Source organism: Ornithodoros turicata, chromosome 7 (genome assembly GCF_037126465.1).
Source record: "Ornithodoros turicata isolate Travis chromosome 7, ASM3712646v1, whole genome shotgun sequence".
Lineage (NCBI taxonomy): Eukaryota > Metazoa > Arthropoda > Arachnida > Ixodida > Argasidae > Ornithodoros > Ornithodoros turicata.
Genome location: NC_088207.1, coordinates 7,638,221 through 7,663,832, shown reverse-complemented (window position 1 = coordinate 7,663,832; position 25,612 = coordinate 7,638,221). Strand labels below are relative to the sequence as shown.

The following is a 25,612-nucleotide window of genomic DNA, read 5'->3' as shown; positions in this document are numbered from 1 at the left end:
TGCAGCGCCCCCTCTGACCAGCTGCCGGTGCATTGCAGATCGTGCTGTTGCGTTCCCTTATTCCATAACAGAACGATTGAAGCCGCATTCCTCAACAAGATACGTGGGGAACTTTACCAAGCTTTTTTGATAAGCGAACGTGGGGATGACGGATGTGTCAGCCACTCTCGGCGCCGGTTGCTGACGTCATTTCTTTTATTATACGTGGATATTTGAGCGCCTGTGTGATGTGAATAAACTGCCAGTTGAGAGCTCGTGGTTGCGCTGTCGCCCCCTGTTCAGTGTCTGTTTATGCTCGGCTTGCCAGATGAAGGGATGTTCTTGAGGTTCCGTTGCCAGTTGAGTGAGCAGTAGTCCGGCTACAACGCTTCAACGACGAGCCCGCGCCCTGACATTACCCACGTTTCATGGCCAGGTAGTGTTCACTGGACAGTTAGCTTCACATCCCTATGGTGCTCCAGGGGGACATAGTAGAGTTGTCTTGGATCGAGTAGTTACGCCATGCCGCTGTCATTTTGCTCTGTTTCGTGGAATATTGAGAGGAAACCAACGGTAATCCATTGTGTAGTCCTCTTCCACTCTCAAGCTTCGTGAGGCATGTGAGCGCGCACCTCCGAAAGCGGTTCTACACAAAGATAAATCTCGCCGAGGAGGTGCAATCCAGGGAAGAATACGAATGTTCCAGCGAACGATGCCTGCGCATATAGTGCTCGCGAGTACTCAAGCAGCGTTGTTTTTTACCCTATAGGAAATGAGAAAGCGATTCACGCATCCGCTGTGACATTCCTCACCTGTGACACATATTTGCCTGTGACATATCCGCTGTGACATTCCTGTGACACATATTTGCGGTGCATTTCAACAGTTCCTTAATGTGTTTCACTACAATTTTATTTAGCTGTGGTATATGAATTCCCTTCAATAAAGGCACATTCCATAGCAGTTGTCCTGGCGCATCATCTTCCCCGGATGAGTTGCCTGTATATGAACCATGCTGGTCGCCGGTTTCACGTACATCACAGCGTTCAAATAAAAGACTAGATCGGCACAAGAACAAATGCGACAATTATTTAGCTGGCACCCGAACTCTTATTGATCAGAAACGTTTGTTGGATAGAAAGAGCAACTTGCAAGTGCTTTTAAACGGGTCATGACACAAGTTATGCCTGATAAATCTAAAGCATCGATGCGTTCCTAGTTTTGCAGCAAAAGATGTAAAGACGCAGAGAATATCGAACCTCATCACGGGAGATATATCCACCAGTGACAGAAGGTAACCAGTTTACGAGAGCCAATATAAATAGTGTAGGCTGTCCCTACTTGATTCCAATACACACTCGGTCTTTTGGTGCAAAGGGGACTACCTCCATAGGTAGTTTTCCCACTTGATGACAAAACACACGCATTCGCTCGTTCATAAGTACTTCTCCTACCTGATGAAAATACACACCCGTTCCTTTGGTGCAAAGGGGACCACCTTAGTTTTCCTACTTGATGACAATACACAATCGGTCTTTTGTTGCAAAGGTACTCCATAGGTAGTTCTACTGCGTGACAGTACGCGCGCATTCGTTCCTCCATTAGTTTTCCTACTTTATGACAATACACGCGCATTCGCTCCTTCATAAGTGCTTCTCCTACCTGATGAAAATACACACCCGTTCCTTTCGTGCAAAGGGGACCACCTTAGTTTTCCTACTTGATGACAATACACAATCGGTCTTTTGTTGCAAAGGTGGCAAAGGTACTCCATAGGTAGTTCTGCGTGACAATACGCACGCATTCGTTCCTCCATTAGTTTTCCTACTTGATGACAATACACGCGCATTCGCTCCTTCATAAGTACTTCTCCTACCTGATGAAAATACACACCCGTTCCTTTCGTGCAAAGGGGACCACCTTAGTTTTCCTACTTGATGACAATACACAATCGCTCTTTTGTTGCAAAGGTGGAAAAGGTACTCCATAGGTAGTTCTATTGCGCGACAATACGCACGCATTCGTTCCTCCATTAGTTTTCCTACTTGACGACAATACACGCGCATTCGCTCCTTCATAAGTACTTCTCCTACCTGATGAAAATACACACCCGTTCCTTTCGTGCAAAGGGGACCACCTTAGTTTTCCTACTTGATGACAATACACAATCGCTCCTTCATAAGTACTTCTCCTACTGATGAAAATACACACCCGTGCCTTTGGTGCAAAGGGGACCACCTTAGTTTTCCTAGTTGATGACAATACACAATCGCTCTTTTGTTGCAAAGGTGGCATAGGTAGTTCTACTGCATGACAATACGCACGCATTCGTTCCTCCATTAGTTGTCCTACTTGATGACATACACGCTCACTCTTTGGGTGCAAAAGGGGCTACCTCCATAGGTAGTTCCTCTACGTCGTGGCAATACAACGCATTCGGCCCTCCGACCTGAGTGCTCGACATTCAATCCAAGTGTGTTGAAGAACCCGCATCTCCCTAACTTCAACACGTAGAAAACATACTCGTAATTGTGTACTCTGGCGTGCATATGACAACCTCTTCAAGAGAAGCCCTTACTACTCGGAATGTCAAACCTTTCCCCCCCTTTTTTTTCCTTTTCGTCTAATAAATATATCCCCCCCCCTCGGAATGTCTATTCATCCCTCATTCTGATGTCTTCTCTCTTCACGTAATGGTCCTGCTTTTTTTTTTCCTTCCCGAAGCCTTCGTTTAAAGTCCTTCTTGTCCCCGTGCCCTGTTGCGTAAATTGGATTGCTTGCTGGTTTGCAGCCGCTGTACTGTATTTCGCGCGTCCCCATTCTCAGACCTCCATTCTCCGCTATCATTCTATTAATGTTCAAATCCTCATTTCTCATGGTTTATATCTGCGGGACGTGCAAGTTCTTGGAGGGTACCCCGTAGAAAACAAGAAACTACGAAGAAACAACAGCTCTCTGCACGACTATCTTTGTGGAGGACTCTTCCCTGTGCGATTTCTTGAGCTGTATTTCCCCCCTTTTCCGGGGTACATTCGATAGACACCTAAGGAGGATTTGAAACCATTATCTTCCATTCCCATTTGTTCTTGTCTCCCGCTTACCTCATGGTGGATAAGGGGCTCAAATCTTGCCGGATGGACGCCAGTCCATCCTTGGCCTCCCGCCACCAACTAATGACTGGCACCGACAGCTGGCTTCCATTGATAAGCCTTGCGACAAACGTTCTGCGACCTACTAACAGTCAATTGTCTCCATCTTTGAGACCTTCTCTGTTTGATCACCTGAGGGAGCATTCCCTATTTTTCCGTTCCGTTAGCATGCGCCGCTGTTTTTAAATGATGGTGATGTGATAAAGAAAAAAATGGGGATGTGATCACATCCCGATCTGGACGAAGTCGAACTGGCTACCTAAGGACACTTATCCACAGAAAATACAAACAGATGAACGAGTTAAAGTGATGGAGTACAACGTGGTAATGTTCTAGTTTCAACCAAGTCAGTATACAACGTCGGAATCGCTGGGGGAATACACGTCACACATTCAGCAAGCATATGATGTTTCAGCCAATTCGATGTATTTTTCCGTGATGTGATGTGATGTGATAGAAAAAGAAAAAAAAAAGGGGAGTTAAGTCGCGAAAAAGTCAGACTGGCTACCCCAGACCACTTAGTCGCAGTTAGTCGAAATAAATAAAAGGAAATGGAGACATAAATAGAAAGAAGGAGAAAACACAGTAGTTGGTGCAGTAGTATTTTTCCGTATTCACGTCAGTTGATATCTCATCGTTTGTGTCTTATGTTTCCTTCGTACTCCTGGAAAACGTTTTAGGAACGGCGAACCGCATACGATGTTTTGTAGACATGTGAATAGTGGACTTCTGAATAGCGAACATGTGCATAGTGAATAGCGAACTTGCGAGTATAGAGCACATGGAAGTATTTTTGGGGAAACGGATTTATGTTAAGAGTAGCAGAACAAGTCGGGAGACCAGTTCAATTTCTCTTTTTTTTTTCTTACAACGAACAAACATGTCTTGCAGACGGAAATCCTGCGCGTTCCGCTGTAGTCACGTGAACCTGGCGGAAAATCGCCGAAACCACCCGCAAGCGACGATTTCTGCTGCTCTTACGGTAATCTCAAACTGCTGGCGTATAGTAAACTTCGTAATGATCCTCTATACCTAGAGGAACACCTCGGATAACTATAACCTTACACGTACAGAATACAGAAGATATGACTACACGATGTTTGTGGGTTTCTGCTAGGAACAGTTACTTTTCATCGTATACACGAGTATAATTTGTCCACAGAAGTTCGTAAACACGATACACGAAAACGTAACAACGGGGCGCGAATTCTTCGCTCATGTTTCCGGTCGCCGTCGACGGCGGAGCCGTGCCCGCGACCACTTCCGGCTCGACAACCGATTCACCATGCAGGACGTGTCACTTTATTCGTTCGTCGCAAAGATAATCTGACCGCAGACGTTGAAGGAACTGGTCGGGTGTTCTAAGTGGAGGGGAAAATCGCTGAGCCGGTTTTCCATCGGGGAGAACGTCGTATACGTTTACCACTACAGAGGGAAGGTTTGATAATTTTGTGACTATTCGACGTCCTTACCTGCAAATAAAAGAATGTGCAGTAATTGCAGACAAGAAATGCGTCATCTGATGTCTCTCTTCCAATTCCTACTTATGCGGTGAGTCTGCAAGTGACTTGCTTCAAATCTGAGTGCTCGTATGAAAAGTAACAATAACCGCATATTCACGGGAGCCACACCTCCACGGAATATGGTATAGTGGAATAAGAAGAAAAGTACTCCTTACATGGCTCATGTTCAGCATTCGCAACTGGCTGGAATATCCGGGGATGACTTACTAGCAGACGACTTCGCCTTTGGTGGAACTGCGACGCATCATATTCCCCACGCGGCAGAATGCTATGACGTTTTTCACGTTTTCCGATGGAATATTCTAGGTAATGTCATTCGTGCGCATCAAACATGTACGCGAGTTCAATTTCTCCTTGTTTTTTTTTCCTTACAAACACACAAACCAACCAGCACTTTATTTTAGTGTTTGTAAGTGCTCAAACGTCGCACTTGCAGTACTGGACAGCTGTTTCGGCCTTATTGGGCCGTCGTCAGCAGTACGCAGGCAGGCAATGTTTGAGCGGGTGGCGTCCGAAGGTCACGTAACACGTGATTGCTCCCGTCAGGGTGTGCTACCACACCACTGAAAGCCCAGACAATGCTCCATCGATTACGCACAGGATCTGCGTTCACGAACTCTCAACTGTGCAAGATCGGCTCCAGGGAGGATTCCAGTTGCGGACACTGTAATCATCCGGAGACAATTGCGCATATCCTGACAGAATGCCGTGCATACCATGCCATGCGGGAAACCCATCTTCCCCACGCCAGGCCTGGTATACTGACGGACGTCCTCTTCCCCGAAGGTTCTTGTGCGGAACGACTTTCAAAAACTCGCGGCCTCGTGCGCTTTCTCCAAGCAACGGGCCTAGCGGAGAGACCACTCTAGTGCACCTCTCACCTACAGTGTGCTTCCGTCCCATCAGTACCGGTCATCCTGCTTCTACATCACTTTGAAGTCCTCAACTCCCACCTTCGTTTCCTTTTTTTTTTTTGGCTATAGTCGTGACGATGCCCACTTGAGTGCGGCCAACAACGGCAAGCTACCTCGACACCCCCCCCCCACTGAAAGCCCAGCGTGCACCCAGAGAGCTCCGGCTAATTGTTCCTGTTATATATACATATATATATATATATATATATATATATATATATATATGTATATGTTCAGGGTGTCTATTTTAAGGCGATACAGATTTTTCATTAAAAAACTATACGCGTTGTAGACATGCTGTTTTCACTTCTATCATCTCTGGGCCGGCGGACGTTCTTGGCCATATGTTGCTCGACCGACAAATGACTAAATACCTAAAAATCGTTAATTAACTTTTTAATTATAAAAGCTACGAAGTTGTCCCAATGAGAACATCTATTCCTTTCAGTAGATCGTCCGCAAAAAACTCGTGAAGGAACACCTTTTTTTTTTCTTCACCAGCTCCGGTGGCGCAGCGGTAACGCGTGCGCTTGGAGACTGGGAGGTCCGCGGTTCGAATCCGCGGGCCGGCTGTGCCGTCTGAGGTTTTTCCTGGGTTTCCCTCAGATGTGTAATAGGCGTATGCCGGCACAGTTCCCCTGAAGTCGGCCCATGGACGCAGCTATCCTCCCCCCGAGCGGATTCCGCTCGGTCTTCCACTTCACCCTTTCCTCTCCTCCTCTCCACCACCTTTCCCTTCCCGAGAAACATGCCGCCTAATCAGGCAGGCAGACCTCTCGGGTCCCTCCCAACGACACTCCTCCTCCCCTCCTCCTCTTTTTTTCTTCTTTATTTTGTTTATTGCGCACCTTCGGAGACCCGTCTTTCCTTCACCCCCCATGTGGAGAGGGTAAAGGAGCACACTGTCGCCTCTTGCGTCCTGGAAAAAGATTTAAAGAACACAGAAAATGCATACCAAGATGAGGGCACACTGTTAAAAATGAACTTCACCGCATAGCACGCTCCTAGCCAACCATCATCTCCAATGATATCGTTATCTGCCCCGATTTGTTGAAAACGGGAGGCGTACGCCTTTTCTGTGACAATTATGAGCAGCATAATTGTCACAAAAAAGGCGTACGCCTCCCGTTTTCAACAAATCAGGGCAGATAACGATATCACTCGAGATGATGGTTGGCTAGGAGCGTGCTATGCGGTGAAGATCATTTTTAAGAGTGCAGTTCCGATAGCGTCACAGGATACATGTGCTTTTGTTTTGTTCTAACAAATAACGTTTGGCTAGTTGGTACTTGGTTGGGTTTGTTCCTCTTCTTCGACGCATGAGGCGGCACTGTGGCGGGATCTTCGACGCATGAGGCTCCGTCACCTTCTCACATTGGGGGTGAAGGAAAGACGCGTCTCCGAAGATGCGCAATGAACAAAATAAAGAAGAAAAAATGGTGTTCCTTCACGAATTTATTGCGGACGATCTACCGAACGGATTTTTGTTCTGAAAACGGCTAAGATATCAGGTCACCGAAAGGAATAAATGTTCTCATTGGGACAACTTCGTAGCTTTTATAATTAAAAAGTTAATTAACGATTTTTAGGTAATTAGTCATTTGTCGGTCGAGCAACATATGGCCAAGAACGTCAGCCGGCCCGGAGATGATAGAAGTGAAAACAGCATGTCTATAACGACGGATAACTCCACGAATAGCTACGGACCCAACAAAAACTATGCACAGTATCTCAACAGAAATAGTCGGAAAAAAAAAGTGAAATTTCCGCTTTAGCCCCGTCTTCTCGATTGTCGCAAAGAAGAGCGCACTGGAGATGCGGGGAGAGGAGGAAGTGTTTCCGCCTTTTGTTTTACCTTTCTGTCTCACGCTTTGACCTCGATGCTGGTGACAACCGTCTTATAGCAAAGAAAAGAAAACAACCGGCTTATCACAAAGAAGGCAAAAGGCGGTAACACTTACTCCTACACTGTTAAAACAGAACTTCACCACATAGCACGCTCCTAACCAACCATCATACCGAATGATATCATTCTGTGTCGTGATTTGTTCAAAACAGGGGGGAGGCGCCTATCTAGGACAAGATAATCTGTCCCAGATAGGCGCCTCCTCTCATTTTCAACAAATCATTGCATAGAATGATATCATTCGGAATTATGGTTGGCTAGGAGCGTGCTATGTGGTGAAGTTCTGTTTTAACAGTGTAGCTCTCACCGCATCTGCAGTGCGCTCTTCTTTGGGATAATCGAGCAGGCGGGGCTAAAGCCGAAATTTTACTAATTTTTTACAACTATTTCTGTTGCGATACTATTCATAGTTTTTGTTTTGTCTGTGGTTATTTGTTGAAGACTTCATATTTCTGTTAAAAAAGTGAGGTTCGCTTGTCAATTTTCAAAGTTCAAGTGAAAGAAATAAATTTCCCGCAATTAAAAATCGTCCAAATCCTTCTTTAATGGAGGCAAAAGTTCCCAGAAGGTAATTGCCGAAAGTCCCATAATTCACCAGTGAGTACGTCGCCAGTCAGAATTTACATGACCAGGCACGAACAGAAGATGCGTTTTCAAAGGAACTTCGCGTGTATCTTCGCTGGACGATGCGTTGATGAGAAATGTTCCGACGCCTGGAGAGTATTGTAACGTGCGCGAGTCGGATTATCTTTGCCACAACTGCTAATGTAATCAATCAAATGTAAATACATTGTGACTCATCTTTACTGGCATGGTCTAGAGAGATGGATGTAAACATCCAATATTCATGCACGTACCGCGCAAACAGTGACACATACACTCAATCTACATTACTACTGTATAGTGTCCTTGTGAAGCCGCCGTGCTGCTTTCGACGTCCTGTGGAAAATATTCGACTCTTTGGTTTCACAAATAGCAGCACGAACATCACGGGCGGCTGTCACAAGAAAAACGTGAATATCGACCAGTTAACTTCTCGCAGCGTTTCCACGGTCATTACACGCACCACGGATGCTGAAACTTTGGCACGCTCTAACTTTTATTGTGCAAGGAAAAAAGCCTTCGATTTTCTGTTCACTCAAACATCATATACAGAAGCATGTGCGTACGAAGTTTGAAGAATGTTTTAGGTGTTTTTTTTTTTAGATATTAGCGCTCAAAAACCGCATTTTTTCAAATGGCACGTGTTGTATAGACGCCTCCATGCGTGACAGCAACCTGGCCTAGGCTCCTAAATTTGATATCGAATTATAGAGCTCAGTTTCCGCTACACGGCGATATATATATATATATATATATATATATGTATGTATTAGAAGCTTAGGAGGGCGGTTGACCACGAGAATGAAACAAGCAGGAAAAAAGGAATGTATGTATATATGGATATATATGTATGTCTATGTCCAAGGTGCATCACGTAAGACTGACCAGAATTTTTATAAAACCCTATGAGAGCGACATAGATGCTGTTTTTGCAGTTGAGTCCTGCGGCCAGGCGAACATCCTCTCGAAGAAAGTGTGCAACTGCGAGATGACTAATTACCTAAAATGCATCGATTAAGTTTTTAATTAGGGGATTTCGGGCAATAGCGACATGGCAGATTGAGAGACTATCCTAGTTGCGAGCCATTTCACGTTTAACGAATCCTGAAACCCGCACGTGCATTAAAATATCCATCCCCGAACTTTGATACGCAAATGAACCGAAACCGGGGCGACCGGGAACGCGCGGAGTACAGCGCTCAATTCACGTCAGAGGGCCACGTGATTTGGAGCGGCGAAGATAATAGGAGTAGGTGTCGCTCAGCTGGCCAGATAAACCGTTCTCCGGTCCAGATAAGCCTCCGTCGGCGAGAGTAGCGCTTTTTCGGTTTCGGCTCATTTGCATATTAAAATTTGGGGATGGATATTTTAGCGCACGTGCGTGTTTCAGGATTTCTTAAACGCGGAATGGTGTTCAATGGCGGATAGTCTATCAATCTGCTATATCGCTTTTGCCAGAAATTCCTTAATTAAAACTTTAATCAATGAATTTCAGGCAACTAGTCATCTGGTAGTTAGATGCTCTCTTCCAGAGGGTGTTTGCTAGGCCGTAGAACTCAACTGCAAAAAAACAACGTCTATGCTGCTCTCATAGGGTTTTCATAAAAAATTCTGGTCAGTCTTACGTGACGCACCCTGCATACAAAGGAAAAATAGCCCAATCTCTATGGCTGCACGTTGAGCATATATTTACAATTTGATCGTGCACTCCCAGCCGAGGACAGCTGTTTCGCTCTACTTGGTGCTCGTCAGCCCGGCGCAGGGAAGTAACACGATCTTGGATAGGCGCTAACAGTGCATCTCGGCGAGAAATATATATATATAGCATATATAGCACTCTATAATGTTCCTACTAAGCTGCATATTTACCAGCTAGCCGCCATCCTTCTTTTTTTATTAACACGTATTTATCCTTTCACTGTTTACAAACAGAACTCACAACCGGAAGTTGTCTAGGGTTCCCAGCGTCAGCGGCTGCATGTGGCGCCACGCACTGACACACATTTGAGTTAAAGGGTCTATGAAACGATTTTTTTCTTTGTTTCGTTCGAAAGAAGACATTTTTCTGAGTCTAGAACCGAAATTTTACTTTCGTCGCGCGAGCGGATTTCTCGGGAGCGAATTTAAACGGAGCGGCGAAGGGAGGACAGCTGGCGCCGCGCCGTGACGAGCTGCCGAGCGGAGACACAACGGTAACGTGACGCGACCACGGCCGGCTCAGCAACACGTCATCGTGACGTGTTGCCGAGCCGAGGAATCCCGCCAGGAGCATGCGCCGTAGGATCCGGCGTATGCGTTCATCAGGAGGGGAAATCTCCATGACAGCAGCTTTCGCGCGATCGGCAGATTTCGGCAGTGGCGGCAGCTACAGCGCGAGCTCGCGGCATTACTTGCCATTGTGCAACACCGGTGACGTAACGGGGAACCGAAGAGCGGTCCGTACAGTTACACCATCGGCAGGGAAATATGCGCGGGAGAGGAGGAACGCGGAAGAGACATTTCCAGCGCGCGCTCCTCGCAGAGTGGAGCGATTTCGTCCGGAAAAATTTGTGGCATATTAGTTTCTCTGCGGGAAGAACAGTTTCCATCGAAAAAAAGTATGGGGGTTCGGGAACTTTCATAGTCCCTTTAAACCCTTTTACTATTTGTAAAGAGTGAAAGGGCTTAACTGAAGTGAGTGACACAGCGTGGCGCCACATGTAGCGACAACAGTACAGGCATCGCAGCCGGCGACCTGATTCGAACCCGGGTCACCTCCCAGTCTGGTTGGGTAAAGCTCAAGGCGCAAACTGGGCTCCAACCAAGAGTAGTAAAAGAGAGGGGTCCCGGCGTTTCGTATCTGACTTGGCTCCTTCAGGGGTAACTGTACTGTCACTGGCAGTGTAGTGGCACCAAATTCCATACGTCGATCCCACAAGTGAAATATCGGAAAGAGATGCGAGACTGACCCGCAACCGAGAAACCCTGGAAAATAAAATCAGTTTTGTTCGAGTTTTTGGACGTATATTCCAACTTTGAGGTCAGAACACAGTACATGGGGGCAAATCATAAAAGTACGGACTGCCTAGGAGGGAAAAGGTCAAGTGGAGCGAAAAGGCAGCGATAAAAAAAATTGTGACATTAAGTGCGCTACGAAAACAAGTATAAAAATAATAAGAGCTATCGAATAGATAATACGCAGAAAAGTATTCGAAGTAGAGTACAAGTACCTTTGGAAAGAAGGTACTGAAGAAGTTACCAAAATTCCAAAAAGATATTTGAAATAAACGAAAATACAACATTTTGGGTACGTTGACCCACGTACAAGCCCACTAGGAATACATGGTATGAAGAACAGAAGGCCCGTGACGCACACTTCTTATCGTGGTCAATTGCAGGTTGTACATCCATTCGGGTTCATACTTTTTTAAAGTCTTCTTTGAGTTACTAAGCATCGTGCGGCCATTTCGACGATAGCCTTACAACGTTTGCTTTTGTCACCGTCATGGATGTTTTCTCATCGTGTCCAATTTTCAGCTACTGTTGTACGCGAAGCAAAAAATACAGTTACTCCAATTCGAAATTCATGCAAACGATTTTTGGTTGAGCGGGCATCAGCCGGATGCTAATGTCATGTTTATGTGCGTAACGACATATAGTGCAGAAGGCAAGATGCTGTTTCTCCGAATTGCGTCCACGTACGTCGTCACAAGCAACATCACGAAGGATGACAGGATAGGCATTAACGTAACGCTCAGGTAATTGCGAGCCACCGTTCAGAATGTCCACTCTAGGCAGAAAGCGATCGCAATACGTCACTCGCACACTTTTGCAACTGTGACAAGGAAAAGCTCTTCTCGCTTCCAATAGAAGCTGAACGACGGCTCCTTCTCCTAGAGACGTTTCTCCGTCAGGATATTGCCATCGCCCCCTTCGCGTTGAATGCTTTGGTCGAGAAAAGCCATTGAGATAAGGCTGTCTTGCATTCGAATTCGAATGGAAGAATTGCTAAAAAGCGAGTGAGCTGGAGTCTAGAATTCATAATAATAAAACCGTGGGACGAAGGAGACTTTGTCTGAGTGTTTCTAGTCAGTCTCGGGGGTTTTATTATTATGAATTCCATTCCAAGTATTTCTCCACTCGCAGGTCTCATATGGCGTACGTCTGCCTTTCTTCGAGTGCATGGCCAGACGGCAGATAAGTATATGGCGCAACATTTGCGAAGGCAAAAGTCTTATGATCTGGCAAAGGTTGTCTCAGATACATATGACGCTGCTGCAGATTTATTTCGTCACTCGCTTTTGCGTCAACGCGTTCCAGCGCATAAATATCTGATTTTATCTGACCTGACCTGATCAGGCTGATTTGAAAGTTTAAGTTCATAAATAGGGGGAAAAGGCATATTCTTTGAAATGTACATCATGTTGGAATGCTTCATTGCGAACTAACTAGTGCGAGAATGCAGACTTAATTCGGACACAAACACTAACGCCCAGCCGATGACACTGACCTTTCTTCAGTTGCTGGGTCTAACGCGAGCGGGTCAGGTCCCGCTTTTACGGTCCCACTGTCCCACCGGCCTACTTGTGGGACACTGTCTGATCCCGCTCCTGACTGCAGCGAACCCGGAAGGTCCAAAAAAAGATGGGGCTAAATAGTGAAAGAACTCTCACTTGGCCTTGTTGTTGTTGTTTTTAAGTGTTGAAAGAGGTCACTTGATCTTCTCCTGACAGTGGTGGGGTGCTATCTCCGAGTGATCTGCCTCCTTCTCCCTGCTAGCATCTTTCCACGGTCTATCCAATGCGTGTTGGCTATACCCATCCCAGAGTCAATACTTGCTTTGCTCGCATCAAGCTGTCTCGGTGGGGGCATGGTCTTGGTATTACTAAGGATCAATCATCACGGTGCTGACAATAATGACAGATCCCACAAAAAGCAATTGCAGCCAAGAGAGACGAGGATGGAAAGGCATGTTCACACCACAACTGCAGTTAGCGCAAAGTTAACAGTTGTGTGGTGTCAGCCTGTCATCCCCATATCATCGTCATCATGTATCTCTCTCTCTCTCTCCCTCTGTCTTTCCGTCCTCGTCTTTTTTGGCTGCGTGTTTATGTGAGAATACGTATGTATATACCAACCACACCGAAACGCCACCCTCGTGACAATGACAACATTGAGCCGCCGCCGCCGCCTAGCTGATGTAGATTACATGAAGTGGATTTTTCCTTGTTGAGGAACCGCACGAACGGACAACTCAACCGCAACAACACCAACAACTTTATTTAATGATTATGGCTGAGGAGTTTCGGCGCCAGGGCTCTTACCCATTGCTACTACAAGTTGTCTTTCCGTATGGCTCACCATAAAGTTTTTTTTATTCTGCGTTAGCGCCGCGAAGCAACTGTCGCTATGAGTGGCGTACAGATGTGGACAGATGGAGCGAGGACACCAGGAAAGGTGGGGTAACGGGGGGTTAGTAACCGTCCTAGGCCGACTTCATTGGGCACTGTGCCGACACTCGTTTGAAAAGTCTGCCGGAAAGCCCAAAACCTCAGAGAGCACACTCGGTGCTGGGATTCGAACGCGTGTCACCCCCAGTCTCGCGTGGAAGGCGATAACCCTAACCACTACGGCACTCAGCTGGTCATAGAGGAAATGTTTATGTTCAACTTCAAGTTTCGCCTGAAGTTGTCAGGCTGTAGGTAGTACATCAAAAGATAAATAAATAAATAAATAAAATGCAAAGTGAAAAAAAAAATGGTGACACTGGGTTCAGGCGAAATAAAAGAGCTTGGTCCGTCGTTGACTGATAGCACCCCCTGCGTCCTTCATCGCAGATATTCCACCTTGGGGTCGGAGCAATATTGTCACATTAGAAGGGCCATCGAGAGCGTGTTATTTCTTTTATTTATCTTTTCTTTTTCACGTACATGCTCGGATTTTAGTTTTGCTGAGGTTGACTATCTGCTAACGTAGAATTTCTGTATTTTGCATCAGTACTGAGTGCAACTTCCTCGCAAAAGTTCCACACACGTGATACTTTCCAGTATTTGTAGTCTTCGTAGTAGTTACCCAAAAATCATCGCGAGCTTCGGTTCTTTTTTTTTCTCTCTTTTTTTCTTCCTTGTGTTTTTGTTCTTGTTTCACTGCCTCGAAAGAAAACGAAGACTGATGCACAGCGAGGACACAACTCTGATTTGCGCATAAGTTTTGCGCGGGGAGTAGTGATTTATCTAGACCCCCCTCCCCTACAGCCCCTGACACACTGCCAAATGTTTGAAGGCACCCCCTAACTTTTTCACCTGCCCACTCCCTTCAGGGGGGTCTTTGTCATTCCGGCTTTGGACGCATGTCGGTAATCATACGCTGTTATGACGTAACTGTACTCATGATCCCCCCCTCCAGTTTTTTGCAGTGTTGTACGTATCGCCGTTCCAAGTAACGCCGTTACAGTAATGGATACTTTTTCGGTATCGGAGTGCGTATCGGCGATACTTTTTAAAATCAGTATCGGAAAAGTATTTCCGTTACGCATTTATGGTAACGCATCGTTACCGATACCGATACTTTTTAGTGCCCCACCCTTTGCTCACCGACCATATTTCTTACTCTTATTCATTGTCAATGGTCCGCCTAGCCCTCGACAAGAAGCTTGTGGACACGCCTACGTGCTCCGTAACCGGAATTATGAAATCATACCAAACACGTGTTCACCGTTTTTCTTTGAAACTGAAGGAAATAACCACGCTGTGTTCAACGAAAGAGTTGAGATCAACAAACAGAGGTCAAGTCCCTTAACAACAGTGCGCTCTAAATTCCACTGCTAAGCTGCCGTGTCGCACGGAGTCACACTCACATATACTGTGGCATTGTAAACTTCACATAGGATTCCTTGGTCATTGGACTTCATGGTACAGCACTGTGCACACTTAACAGTAACACGACCTCCGTACAATCGGTGGACCCAGTAGAAAGTACGCAAGGGTTCGCCACAATGCGAGTAGTAAACATGTAAGTCGAAACCTGACCTTCATGTTTGCAACTCGCATTGTCGGGAACTATTGCGCACTTTCTCCATGGCCATCGGTGGGGCCATCGATTGTACGGAGGTCGTGTTACTGTTAAGTGTGCACAGTGCTGTATGTGTGGGCCTGACACTAACGTAATTATCACACTGGCCTCTGTCAGCTGTCGGAGACACCACAGCTTGCAAGGATGACAGAAGACGATTTCAAGAACCAGCTATTGCTAAAAGTCAAGCATAACGTTTCCGAGCTACATATGAAATATGCTGTCTTTTCACTGCAGAACTGTTCACGTAAGCGATATTTCAATGTTGCACCATCTCCGTATTTCAAACAAAAGTATCGCCCAAAGTATCGCGTTACTTTTTTTAGTAACGGTAGCGGTACTTCGTTACTTTACAAAAGAAGTATCGATATCGGTATTTCGATACTTTTTACTCAAGTAACGAGTATCGGTATCGCGATGCCATATTTCGGTAACGGGTACAACACTGGTTTTTTGCAATACCCGCCCGTGCTCGAGGTTCTCGATAAACCACTGACCGATGACATTAGTCGAACACGATCCCCCGATGCGATAGTCGTGACGCCTGAGCGTGGCCGACTATGGCAAGCAGTTCCATCACAACCATGCACCTACTCGAACGCCCGATGATACTTCTCTATGGGATTACTTAAGCCGTGCAACCGATCAGCGTTCACTCAGCAACGTGTGTCACTGCCCTATATGGTAAAAACGATGTCGTCCACATCGAACATCTGTCGCTCTCATAAAAATTCCGCCGAAAAAGTTCTCGTACACGTTAAAGATATACTAACAGATGCGTCGGATAATCTGTTATCCAGCACCAAGATACAAAAAAAAATCTATCAAAGCCCTAAACTTACAACCATTTCTGTCCTATGTCGTTAACAAACTGGACTTAACCAGAGCCGTCCCGAGGCGAGCTTCCGCCAGGGGCACGATTACGTGAAGCGCCCTCCCCCCTCCCACAGACACACACTACGCGGTAAAAAAACAAACAAACTCGGATGCAATTCCGAGCTCAAAATTATCTTGATTCTCGTCTTATTGTACTACCAAGTTCCCAGAACCTGCCGCCGCGGCGCCCCCACTGGCCAAAGCGCTCGAGGCGGTTGCCCCCCATGGGAACCGCCCTGAACTTCCGCGACGACCTGATGAACGCGACTTACTGAGCTGTTGTTTTCCTGAACCGAGATTGATATTATTTCGTTGTTTTTCTACTTACTCCGTAATGGCGATTAGAACCTGCATTCTCTTGTCCTTCGCTATGGTAAAACGTGGAACTGCCTGATAGTTGTCAGACACAACGAGTTTCTCATCGTTACTCTCTGTATATAGAATGTGTGAATTTGTTTATTCCAGGTCCTCCTCCGACCAGGACTGCATTCGCCACGTCGATCCAACCACAGGGCACCCACTGGCCGACGTCGACTGCCACTTGGTGCTCAACCGCACACAGGATACCGTGTTCTCCTCGATTATGGCTCTTCAAACGCTGCCCAACGTAAGTGGCTGTGTCCGCTGATCGCTGATCTTGGTCCTCCCCTCGTATTCATTTTCGGTTATCTGGGTCCTATTGGTTGGGACACGTGTTTGTCAACCGACATAAACTGCATAGGCTCACTGAGCAAGGAAACCTCAGTAAAGCCCACTCAATCGAACGGTGGCACTTCCACGATTCGAGCCCATGCTATACTTTGTTCATTAGCCAAGTGCCCAGTCGGTTGCTGCTAGTTATTGGGGCGTTAGCCAGACTTTACATCTTGTCTCGTTGAGTTCTACGTATCAGCCTTTGTTACTATATCTATTAAGAAATATATGAACGTGCCGTCTCCTGCGGTCGCGGTGCTGGCCACGCCAAGTCATTCAGAGATGAAAATAAGCGTGTACGTATCTTTCTGTTGATGTCTGTAAGAAGAGCCAAATAGGTAATGATTAGCACGTGCATGGAAGGAACCGCAATATCCAAAATAAATTTAACAAGTGCTCCGATCGCTGCAACGTTACTCCCGAAAATTGTCTCATAAGAAGCGCGTTACAAAACACGGGTTAATGAGATATATTTTCAGATATCTTTTTTTAGTGCCGGTCCCTATCGTCTTCTTTCTGTCGTCTTCTTTCGATCTCTTTGTATCATTTATTCTCAGTCATGCATCCAAACAAAAATCCACTACAGCTCAGGGAATACACCAGGCGCTGTGATTAAAAGCAATCCTAAAATCATCCCCTCCCGCTCTGTGCTTCGTTCAAAGGTATCGTATAGCAGCAGACAGAAGTTGCCGGCGAAGTTTAACCACTTGTTGATTGTAAACCCTAACGGCCAGTTCCCACATACAGCGCTTCGCTTTATAGCGCTAGAAAATAGCCCTCAAAATCTGGCGCTGTTTTTCCGCCTGCCGTTCTCACATACAACCGAGCACATAGCGCTATCCTGCTGGGGTCGCGGGATATCTCGTTGCGACGTGATGCACCGGTACTACCGTGATTGCATACTGTCGGCGTCGGGTATCCGCAGCATGAAGGGGGATGATACTTTCGATGCTGTGATCGCGATACCAGACTATACTAACCAAACACCCCTGCATTGGCAAATGAAACTCGTGGCAATTTTCACGTCGTCGTCGTCGCATTCCCGTCTTGCTGCTTCGAGTGATCGGAATGCGAGGAGGAAAATATAGCGCAGTTTTCTATTGCTATGTAGCAAAGCGCTATATGTGGGAACTGGGCTTAAACGCTAAATATTTTTTTTTATTTGCTAGTAAAATTGCGGTAAAACGACTTGGGGCGACGTCTGGTGGGGGTGATCTATGTTCCCGACGGTGACTACGTAGCCGCCACGTAGGCGACCTCGACACAGTGTTGGCAGTAATTTTCAATTTCCTTTTGCTAAAAACTATGAGCGCAATTGTAAAGAACATTGTGACGTAAGAATATATGAGGGCTCAGGCTACCTAATAGATACATTTTCTGCGATTGCAGCTGAGCTGCTTTGCACTACCTTAAAAAATTTTTCCTTAAAATCCTGTTCTGTGTGCTTCAGTGGTGCTTCGGGCGAACTGCACAGGCGCTCGGCGCTAATGTGTTGCCATCTAGCCCAAAAAAGGTTAAAAATTGAGGGGTTAGGTATTCCATAATTAAAACCGCTAAAGCACCCAGTGCCGGGGAGCTAAAACAAACGGCACAAACACAGAGCATTGGAGTGCTCTGTGCTCAGTGTTTGTGTCGTTTATTTTACCTCCCCGCCACTGGGGTTTTTAGCGTTTTTAATCATCTATCCCAGCCATCTAGCGCAGTGGGATGGCATACGGCTGGGAACGGGAGAAGTTTTGTCTACGGCCACCTCCGCTATCCTTTTATCCTTACGACAGCACTGGAAGCCCAATGCCGTTCTCTAGGTGGAATTAGGAATGAGCAGTCGTTTAGACCTTGCCTTCATGGTTGATCGAGACTGTTGATTGCCCGTCAAGTGCGCTAACCGCAACGTTACACTGCTTGCCAAGAAACCCCGTTCAGCGAACGCTCACTCCCTTCACATTCTCTCCAACATGCATAAAACACAGGACGCGGTAACGGCATCTAGTGAACAACACGCAAGGTGCCTTAAGAGAACATGCAAGATTGAAATACGGTAGTCACCGGAAAAAGGAACTTTAGGCATCTCAAGGTTGTTCACCCGAAGCCGTTGTCTCGCCCTGTGTCGTAGTGTGTGTGTGTGTATCTGAAATCATGTTGGAGACTGTCCTGTTCGGTGAATGAAGCGCCGTGGCAAGTCTTTGGTAGGTCGTGCCAGTTAAGCAGCGACAGATCACCGTCGTCATTTTCGGATGTCACTCACACGTTTTTGTACATTTTCGCTGTGGATGTGGTGAACTTTCGCGAAGCGGCTCGTAGGCACACAGCGGCACACTGGGAATGTTGGAAACGTTTTCACCATGCGTGAATCATCGACTCCGTACAAAGTGGGAGCGTCTGAGAGTGGGATTAACGCCTGAGTGGTCTCGCGTCCTGTGGCCATGGGCGCCGTCACGGGGAGGGGGGGGATAAGAGGGTCCGTTCACCCCACCTGGGTTGATCAAAAACATTGCCGTTGCAACACAATCACAAATTCAGATTGCTCGTTTCTGTCTACGTTCAGAAGCATTCTGCCCTGCTCCCCCCTCCCCCCCCCCCCACCACTACCACCTCCCCTGGAAACATCCCGGCCCCCATGCCTGTGGCGCACCCGTGTTTGACGACGTGATCTATAGAGCGTGCTTCACCGGATCCGCTTCCGCGCCAACCTTCTTTTGCCTCATTATCAACATTCGGCTGCAATTACGAGTTCCTGTTAGGGCAACACCCGAAACGCATAGTTTCAAAGAGCCTGTCACCCCATCTTCATCTCCATGGTCAGCTACGACGTTGCGTTAGAATAATCTTCCCCTCGCGAGAGCGACACCGAGCTTACGACTTCTACGTGTATAGATAGACCAATACGAGCGTACGTGATATCCGAAACAGGGGACATTTGTCAGATTCAGTAGATCTGCATGATAGTCTCATTGAATTAATAACTAGTATTTTCGTCCACCTATTAGGAACCAAGGAAGGGAGTTGCCTCAGGACAGAAGCCGCCGATATTTCGAACAGAGACTGTTCTTCTTCTGGGCACCGTCCTCATCATTGGCATGGTATTTAAAGGGTTAGGTGTGACGTGTTTAAAGGTTCATGAGAATTGTGGGTCAACAGCCCGGAGGGAAGAAAGGTTCCGTACGGGTTTCTACGGCCGGAGTGAATGGCTGCTTTGTTAGAGTGTGGAGGGGATTATAGATGGAGCCATTTACTCCGGCCGTAGAAACCCGTACGGAACCTTTCTTCCCTCCGGGCTGTTGACCCACAATTCGCATGAACCTTTAAACACGTCACACCTAACCCTTTAAATACCATGCCAATGATGAGGACGGTGCCCAGAAGAGGAACAGTCTCTGTTCGAAATATCGGCGGCTTCTGTCCTGAGGCAACTCCCTTCCTACATCTCTACCGGTTCGCTGGATTTCTACCCATCTATATTAGGAACCAACAACGGTTCCCATAGCACATGACGGAACATACTGAAATTTATCGTGGGAGTGTTGCGAACGAGATTGGAATAGTGTAGCCCATAAGCTCCATAACTTACGAAGTATGATAGCATGCACCTTTCCTTGGCTAACTTTCGAGTTCGGTTAATAAAATTACCTTTATCAATGCGTGAGAAAATGCAAACTACCATAGTGTGAGGCAAAAACTGGTATGATTGTTGTTCAGGACTTGTATGATTGTTGTTGCGAATTTTTGTGTCGTGCAGCACATTTTTAAGAATGAAATACCACATTCTCGTAGCAGATGTGGTGCTTTTGAATGAGGCTTTATCGTTAAAATAATCGTCCTTTCTTACCGCAGAGGGAAGTCCTTCTTACTTACTGCGTTTTACTTATTCAGTTTAGCCTACAACTTTGTGCGCCTCACCAGCGTATTTTCCTCTATTCCGAAATCAAGATTTTTCTCATTTTCTTCGGCAGGTGAACCAGTTCTGTGATGGTGGTGAACATCTACACAACGAAGATGCACCATCCAAACAGAACGCTCTCTGTAACTACCGTTCTACTTGGGACGTGATTGCGAATCACGAAGACTTTAGAAACAGGTACGCTAATTCATCTTTTCCTATTTTCAACAATGTCCCATCGCATCATCCCATGGTATGTGTGCCAACTTGGTGCGTGGTTCTTCTTGTCTTTGTATTATTCTTAGTCGCTCAAGAAACATTAATTTAGCTGCAAGTCTAGACGGTCTTGCTCAGTCGTTCTTCCTCCGCAAGCCGCCCTCAAAGGAACGGCGTGTAGGATATGTATCCAGCTGCATTGGCACATATCAGACAACGTGCATTGCAGTAGCATGAATTGAATCATCACCATGGATTGCAATAGCTAAATGGAGAAAAAAAACGGCTTATATTGGCACAGCCACCAATACTGCACCTCTCACATGAAATACCCCTTTGTTCCCCAAAAAATTTAAAATTAATTTTATGTATGAAAATGTACGAAAATATGAAAATGAATTTCACACACGCACACACCTAGCACACAAGGGTAGTACACTTTCTGGATAGCACAGCTGTCTATAAAATTCCGACAACACAGCGTCTTTCTTTCTTTTTTATTTTGCCTTCCAAATGCTGAACACCTTCAGGAAATATACCCCCCCCCCCCCCCCCTGGAAGCTCGATACACCCAGAGGTAGATTTCTGGGCAAACAACTGACTGAGTGTCGGCTACGTCAACCTGCGATACAAATAAGCTGACACAGAAAAAGTGAATGACGCCCTTTTATTTTTGCTTCAGGAACCAAGTTGGGGAACGTCTCTTGGGCCGTACACGGTTCCGCTACGTGCAAGAGCCACCTCTGCGTGTCGTCTTCGTCATCCAGGTTACCTCGGAAACTATGCAGAAGGTAAATCACCTGCGCCAAGTAGGACTGTGTTCAAAAAGAACTTACTTTGTGTCGATAGCGCCCGTCCATAACCTCATCTTCTGGTCCGCGAGCAGACACGTCCAATAATAATGCACACGTAAAAGAGTAGCCCAATCGCCATTTTCCAGGATTGCTAACACCCCTCCACAGTGGCCCAGTAATAGCCTCGCTGTTCCCAGCCTGGGCGCGTTGCTCTCTTCTCTCTCTGGGTCGTCTTACGCCTTGGTCGCCATGACAACGGAGAGGTCAGGTGACACGTTTCGTCTTCCGTGCTAAAAGTCTGGTATCTCGCCACATTACCATAGTCATGTCGTAACACGCTGGTCACCACGAGGGTGAGACGCAAAGATGATCGTGTCGAAAGGTCCTGGCTGGGAATAAACCTGTCGCCGTTTTCGAGAATGTGTTTGTGATCGTCTCTGTATTCCTTGTCCCGGAGTGCAATCATTTTCATGAACGATTATTGTCTTTCGGACCTGCATGCTGTCCTTCTGGTGTTCTCCTTGCTGCCGTATAGGAATAGGCGAGCGCTCAGTACCTAAGGAATTAAATAGACTTCCCGATGAAAGAAAGTGTTTTTAGTCACAAGGTCCTTGATGAAAGTGATGTGTTCGTTTAGTCCGTGCAACAGTTGTGTGAGGCAGCTATGTGCGGCATTGTGGGTGCGCAGTAATCAAATACTGTTTCAGTACTCATTATGTACTACAAACTTGGTTCTCTTCCCTGAAAATAAACATGGATGAGAACACATTCGAGTTACCAAGTACTGGACACAAGCAAGTCCAGTCAAGTCTTGTAAACACATCATTAAATCTCAGTACCCAACATGTGAAGTTGTAGACCTGAGGCGTCCATCTCGGTACACTTTTTTCTTATGGCTCTCGGTGTCCATATCTGCAATGTGCTAAATTTATAGGTATATATAAGAACGTTGTACTCTCTGATACTTGCATGTCACATGTACATGCTTCGGTCGCTTTTGCAAGCGTGAAGTGTCAAGTACGAAAATGTTTATGCATATAACACGTGTGTTTCTCCGATTATGTACCTGCTTCAAGCTCGAAGATGTAAATAGGGTGAGCATACTGTGTGCTGTGGAATAAGAAGCCAACTTCACGTTTGAGAGACGTGTGTTTTCAATTGTGTACTGGCATGTGTAGTGAACGACCAGAAAACGCGCGGGCCTCTAAAGTTATTGCTTTCCGCTCAATGACAAAGGAGCCGCTGTCCGTCGAAGCTTAGCAAAGCGGGCGAACTTACACATGTGACCAGACGACCAGAAGGGAGATGATGGTAACAACACATATGAAACGCACAACAGTCTCTGTAGCTGATAATAATCACTGTTTTCTGTCATTCAACTCTAGACACAAACCAATACACCCTGTAAAAGACGTTTTGTTGTATTCATATAAAAATATGCGCGTGTACCACGCGTATGGCGTTGAAACGGTACGAGGAGAAAGAAAACAACCCTGTGTAAAAAACACCCGTCGTTGACCATCCCTTGCCTTTCGTATCACGGGAAAGGCGATGTCGACGACGCCTAAGGACAGGAAGCACCCAAAGCAAGCGAAATAAAAATCGTTTCATACATTATACTTTTCTGCGATTCTAGGATGTCCTAGGAGCATCTCGGGGGCAGTCTCCGTGGAGCTTCCCGTCAGGGATCATTTGGGGATTCCAAGACTCGTCCTACACGGGACGTGAACCTTGGGATCAATATGGGATGTCCCCGGGATATCATGTGTTGTCTGGGTTCCCTGCTCAAGCTGTGGGACCTTACCTCAGTGGGTCTGGGTTAATATGATATGGTGAGCATGACACGCACTCGAAGGTAGCAGTGCGATGGGTTAGAGTTCCTCCAGCAGGCCTGAGGCTGCTAGAAAAGTCATACGCGATCGAAGAGCTCAGCTCTGGTATGCGGAATTGAGCTGATGTACAAAAAAATATTGGTTACACTGGACAATCTCATGTCTATTAAGCAGACAAGTATGTTCGCTGCCGTTTATTTATGCACACCATTAAGGTAAATTAATATTATCATCGCAACACCAAATACATCTACCGTGTGGTAAATAATTATACTCTCCGCGACAACAAACACCTAAAGCGGAACGTCCGAAAAAATGCAAGACCTTCACTAATCTCTCTCACTCTTCGCGTTCACCATAATTCATCCTCTGATATTAACCCCTGTGAAGTGGGGTACGGTGCTGTGGCTACCACGGGGAAACAACCCATGTCATCATCACTTATCCTTCATTTATTGTTGTTGTTGTTGTTGTTCCTATCTGTGACTAGGAGTCAAGTAAGACAGGCAATTAAAAGCCTAGCTCTCTTCATAGAAGATAACGGACTTAAACTGTAGAACCTATAACAGAGAGTGACTGATAAATTAACTCAGCGTTATGCGTGTGAATGCCACAGAAGCACATCGTGATTCACTTGTCGCATCCTCTCATGTAAACGGGGGGTGGATCTTACCGTCTCACGTTAGTTCTGCACCCGCACGAAGATGAAGACGAGAGTGGTAAAAAATATTGAGCAAGATGAGGACACTGGACACCATGTTGAGTTTGTGATTTGAGTTTGCAACACAACATGGCGTCCCAGTGTCCTCATCTTGCTCAATATTTTTTACCACTCCCGTCTTCATCTGCGCGAGTGTGCAGAACTAACGTGAGACGGTAAGATCCACCCCCCGTTTACATGAGAGGATGCGACAAGTGAATCACGATGTGCTTCTGTGGCATTCACACGCATAACGCTGAGTTAATTTATGAGTCACTCTCTGTTCTACGTTCTACATTTTCCCTCTTTCTGATTTATTCTTTTCATTCTCACTTGTCTTTCTCATTCTCATAGTTCTTGCCATGATCAGTATGTTCAATGCGCAGGACCGCAGGAGATTTGTGATGCAAGCTCTGGGAAAGTTCGCCATGGTAGATGCCCCTGATGACTGCCGTATGGGTCTGGTCGCCTTTGGAGAAGTCGAAACGCACCCACGACTTAACCTCACCTTACTGCAATCATCGGCCGTTCGTTCCGAGATATCCGCCAAGTTGCCTTTCCCAAACCCTAAGCTTAACACCTCACTGCAGGATGCCGTCCTCAAGGCCCTCCAGGTATTGTTCCAAGTGTTCTGCAGCAGTAGCGCATGTCTCAGGGACAGAAATATTATCCACTCAATGCAAGGAAACCCTAGCCTTATTGAATCTTATATTGTACGTTCTTCTGTATAGCTCTTGCAGAACGACAGGGACGTTCCGAGTCAAGTGCACAACCGCTCCGCTGCTGGAGGTGTTATTCTTCTCATCAGCAATGGCGTGACTGAAGCAAGACCAGCTAGTTATCTTGGCAAGATGCTGGCCAGGGCGCAAGTGCGACTGCAAAGTATTATCTACCCAGAAGCCAACTTGGAAGAAGAAAACCACCTAGACGTAGCTGTGGAGCAGACTGGTGGAATGACATGGAGGGTGCACGAGTCTCTCATCAACGACCAGCACGGAAGTGTGGCCACCCTAGCAGACCTCTATGATGCCTTCTACTCCCTTCTGCTCAGAGGACATTCGTCGGATGAGACGGACAACTACGTCACGGTCAGTTAGTACTCCCTCCTGGATCGTAGATGTACAATATCGCATGGTAGAACATAGGGTGCCTTCACAGGATGAGTGCTGCGCATGAATGGCCTTAAAGGGCAATGAAGAGATTCCAAAATCATCTGCAAGCGTATGTAATACATTCCTAGCCGCTAATCCGTTCGCCATGTGGTGTATGAACCCAACATTGCTTAGAGTAACGGAGATATTAACTAAAAACCACGGCCAAAAAAGGCGACTGCTCCGACGCCACCGCGTCTGGCACGACTGAGAAACTGGCCGTGACGTCCAAAGCAGGCGACACTATGACACTCGGGCTAGCTTGGTGCAACCTTGGAGTGAGCTGAGCGACGTCAATGCACTTGCACCGGGTGTGTCGGGCGACCGCTCGACACTTTCTTTTGCATGT

The 25,612-nt window shown here is 46.4% G+C and overlaps 1 protein-coding gene across 3 annotated transcripts in view; it reads left to right on the top strand.

Moving 5' to 3' along the window:
* Positions 1-25,612, top strand: part of LOC135400186 (calcium-activated chloride channel regulator 1-like) — a 456,140-nt gene that overhangs the window by 413,867 nt on the left and 16,661 nt on the right. For all 3 annotated transcript variants that reach the window (XM_064631923.1, XM_064631924.1, XM_064631925.1), the window contains 5 exons: positions 16,466-16,607; positions 20,644-20,768; positions 21,469-21,577; positions 24,499-24,726; positions 24,844-25,200. In XM_064631923.1, coding sequence (XP_064487993.1) covers positions 16,466-16,607; positions 20,644-20,768; positions 21,469-21,577; positions 24,499-24,726; positions 24,844-25,200 — 961 coding nt within the window. The remainder of the gene's footprint in view (positions 1-16,465; positions 16,608-20,643; positions 20,769-21,468; positions 21,578-24,498; positions 24,727-24,843; positions 25,201-25,612) is intronic.